Source organism: Pterocles gutturalis, unplaced genomic scaffold (genome assembly GCF_000699245.1).
Source record: "Pterocles gutturalis isolate BGI_N339 unplaced genomic scaffold, ASM69924v1 scaffold7395, whole genome shotgun sequence".
In the NCBI taxonomy this organism is placed as follows: domain Eukaryota; kingdom Metazoa; phylum Chordata; class Aves; order Pterocliformes; family Pteroclidae; genus Pterocles; species Pterocles gutturalis.
The window spans coordinates 39,245-42,118 of NW_010145735.1; the positions used below are offsets into that span (position 1 = coordinate 39,245).

Genomic DNA, 2,874 nt, shown 5'->3' on the forward strand with positions numbered 1-2,874 from the left:
GCTGCGCTTCAGCCAGAACAGGAGACGCCGTCGTGAGAGCAGCAGCAGAGGCTCCACCGGGATTCTCAACTTGAGCACATTCCCAGGGTCTGCAGGAGGCCAGCGCAGCCCACGCTGCAATCTGCTCTGCTTCATCTGCACAGAGAAATGACAGATACCAGGCTGCGCTGCCGCTTCCTCTTCAACTGCATGCGCCTGCAGCCGTCCTTCCAGACGGTCGTACCTACGCTCCCCTCTCCTGCTGCGCCTCCTTCTGCGAGGATGGTGTCCTCCTGACACAGTGACCATCTGCAAAGCTCCACAGCAAGCAAAGAACGCACGGAAGGAAAGACTGAGTCCCTTACGATCTCTGGTTTCCTGAATCAACTGTGCTTTTAGGTCTGCTAATTCTTTCAGAAACAATCTCACAGGATCAGCTCATCTGAATTTCTTGAGCAGCCACTGCAGCTGGTTAAAAAATCCAGCCCATCACCTAACTGTGACGGGGAGCACTGACGTGACCCTGGGGACGGCTGCTTCACGGTGCCACTACAGCATCGTGCTAAGAACCAGCCTTCACCTGCACAGACCGAAACCGCCCGTATGTTCAATGCCCCACGATCTCTCTCGGAGACGCTAGAGACATCCCAGACCCTTCTGCTCCATCCTCTTCCTGGGCACAAGGATGGCAAACCAGCCTGAGCTCTTCCCCACATGGTGACTGCAAAGAGTGGCGACGTCCGGGCACACGGACTGCGCTCGCTGCGACACGGCGCCTGTAACGGGGCCACACAGCCTCCCCGTGCCAGGGAGAGAAACGCGCTTCAAACCGTCCGTCCACCTGAGCAGCCTGGCTGATTCCCCAGGCTCCTGACACCATTTCCCTCCTCCAGGCCTGCGTGGGGAGGACAGACCGAGCGCTGCAGCCGGACCCTCGGCAGCCTCCTCCTGGGTCTGCGAGCTTCGTGATCCAGCAGAAGCCCCTGGTGCCAACGCCTGCCTCAGCAGCCCCACGCTCCCTCCGAGGGCAGCAGCCTCCACACAAAGGAGCACTCTCCACCTCCTGAGCCCATTCTCTGTGCAGTTGGAGGTACAACCATTACCTCACTGCAGCCGCACACCCAGCTCCCTTCTGGTGGAATTCACATCAGCACTACTGCAACTTTATAACATTTGCATTACAGAAATGTCTGCGCAGGAGGCCAAGAAAAACAGCTTTTTGTTCAGAGGAAGCTCTGTGGTTAAGATGATGTCATCAGAAAGCGCCAAATTAATTTCCTGTGGTTACATCCTACAGGAAATCCAAGAAGCTCAGCTTTCTCGCTAAACCAAGTAGTCACTTGTTGTCAATAACTGTTAATTATGTGCCCAGATGTGTCATAAACTAAGAACCCTCCTGACCAGCCTCCATTCCCTGGATTCCCCCAGACGACCCTCGGGATCAGTTTCAGCCAGCGGGCTGCAGGCAGGGAAATGCACCAGCCTGAGGGCTGGGGGCTGCCGCACTCGCCATGGGCAGCCAGCTTCCTGCTGCTTCCTGCAGCCCCCTGCCCACGCCGGGGGGGTCTGCTGCTCAGAGAAACACCCGGAGGAGCCGCCACACAGAGCAGGAACCCCTGCTCAGGAAAACTGTAAAAACAATGACGAGTAACAGCTTTTCTGCTCTGCGTGAACAGAAACAAGGAGATCAGGAGTGATTCAGGAGGTTTTTCAGCCGTAAAATACTCATGAAAATGTCCCGTAGGTCCCTCCACCAGTCCCAGGTCCTTCCACACTCCACTGAACGACTCATCTCTCCCAGGCTTACTTGGTATTTAAATTATAAAACACTTCAGTAAAGCACTTAGCTATTTCAAACGGATCTTTTCAATGACTTATTAGTGGGAAACTGATCTCCCCCAGTTTTTACACCTCCCCAGAACTACCCACGCCGCTGCCTCCAGCCGCTCCCCACACCGCCCACGCAACCCGCGCGCCTGCTGTCCACAGCAGCGGGGCTCCACCGGAGCAGGGGAACAGCTTTGGTGTCTGCAGCCTGCCCTGAAATTACAACTCTGTCCTTGCAGTGAACCTCCAGCAGAAATCCCTGGGGACAGAACCTCCAGTCCGTGCAGCGCTCATCCCTGGCCGGGAGCCCAGCGCAGCGCCTTGAGAGCTGAACAGTAAACGACCAAGGCAAACCAGACCCAGTGCGAGCAGCCCCTGCACTTTACACAACACTGTATTCTCCGGTTTACATGGATTCTTTTTATTTTCACTACTTTTTAAACAAAGCGTGTTTTGCGTGAATGTTCAGGATGGGGAGCTAGCTCATTACTGATCTGGAAAAGGCACAACACAGGATGCACCCCAAGAGAGTTCAAGCCAGCAGCACCTGTATCGCAGGGAAACAGAGCTGATGACAGCCAGGGCTCAGCGGCAGAGCTGCTGTACGGACACCTACGCAGCAACAGCTTCTACCCCCCGACCCTGCAGCCTGTGCACTGCGGGAAAATGGACAGGAAGGGAGAGGGTGGCAGAACGACCCGCTCAGGGCACGTGGAGACTAGAGGCAGGGGGACACAAAAGGCATCCTGCCGCTCACATACTGCACCTACTGGTACAGATAATTTCTTCCAACAAAGGGCAAGTGAATGGTTGGGAAGAGAAATCACGTTGCTTCCAAATTCTCAGAATAACAGAGCAGACAGACAAGGCTTTTGACATGTTCGTATCTCTAGAAAACCACGCGGTGCTGAGTCCCAATTCAGTCTATTTAATAAGCTTCCTACCTCTCTGTCCTTGAGTTTCATGGCGAGCACCAGCTGATGTCTGTGGTTAGTAAGGGCCTCCCGGTAATTTCCTTTGGAGAAGAATGCGGAACCCAGATTTCCATGAGCTCGGTATTCTCCCGTC

The 2,874-nt window shown here is 54.8% G+C and overlaps 1 protein-coding gene across 1 annotated transcript in view; it reads right to left on the minus strand.

The window, feature by feature from the left end:
• TTC28 (tetratricopeptide repeat domain 28) overlaps positions 1–2,874 on the minus strand; it is a gene marked incomplete at both ends in the record, with an annotated part of 45,286 nt that overhangs the window by 38,779 nt on the left and 3,633 nt on the right. The window contains one exon of the mRNA XM_010085472.1: positions 2,751–2,874. Within this exon, the coding sequence (XP_010083774.1) occupies positions 2,751–2,874 (124 nt within the window). The remainder of the gene's footprint in view (positions 1–2,750) is intronic.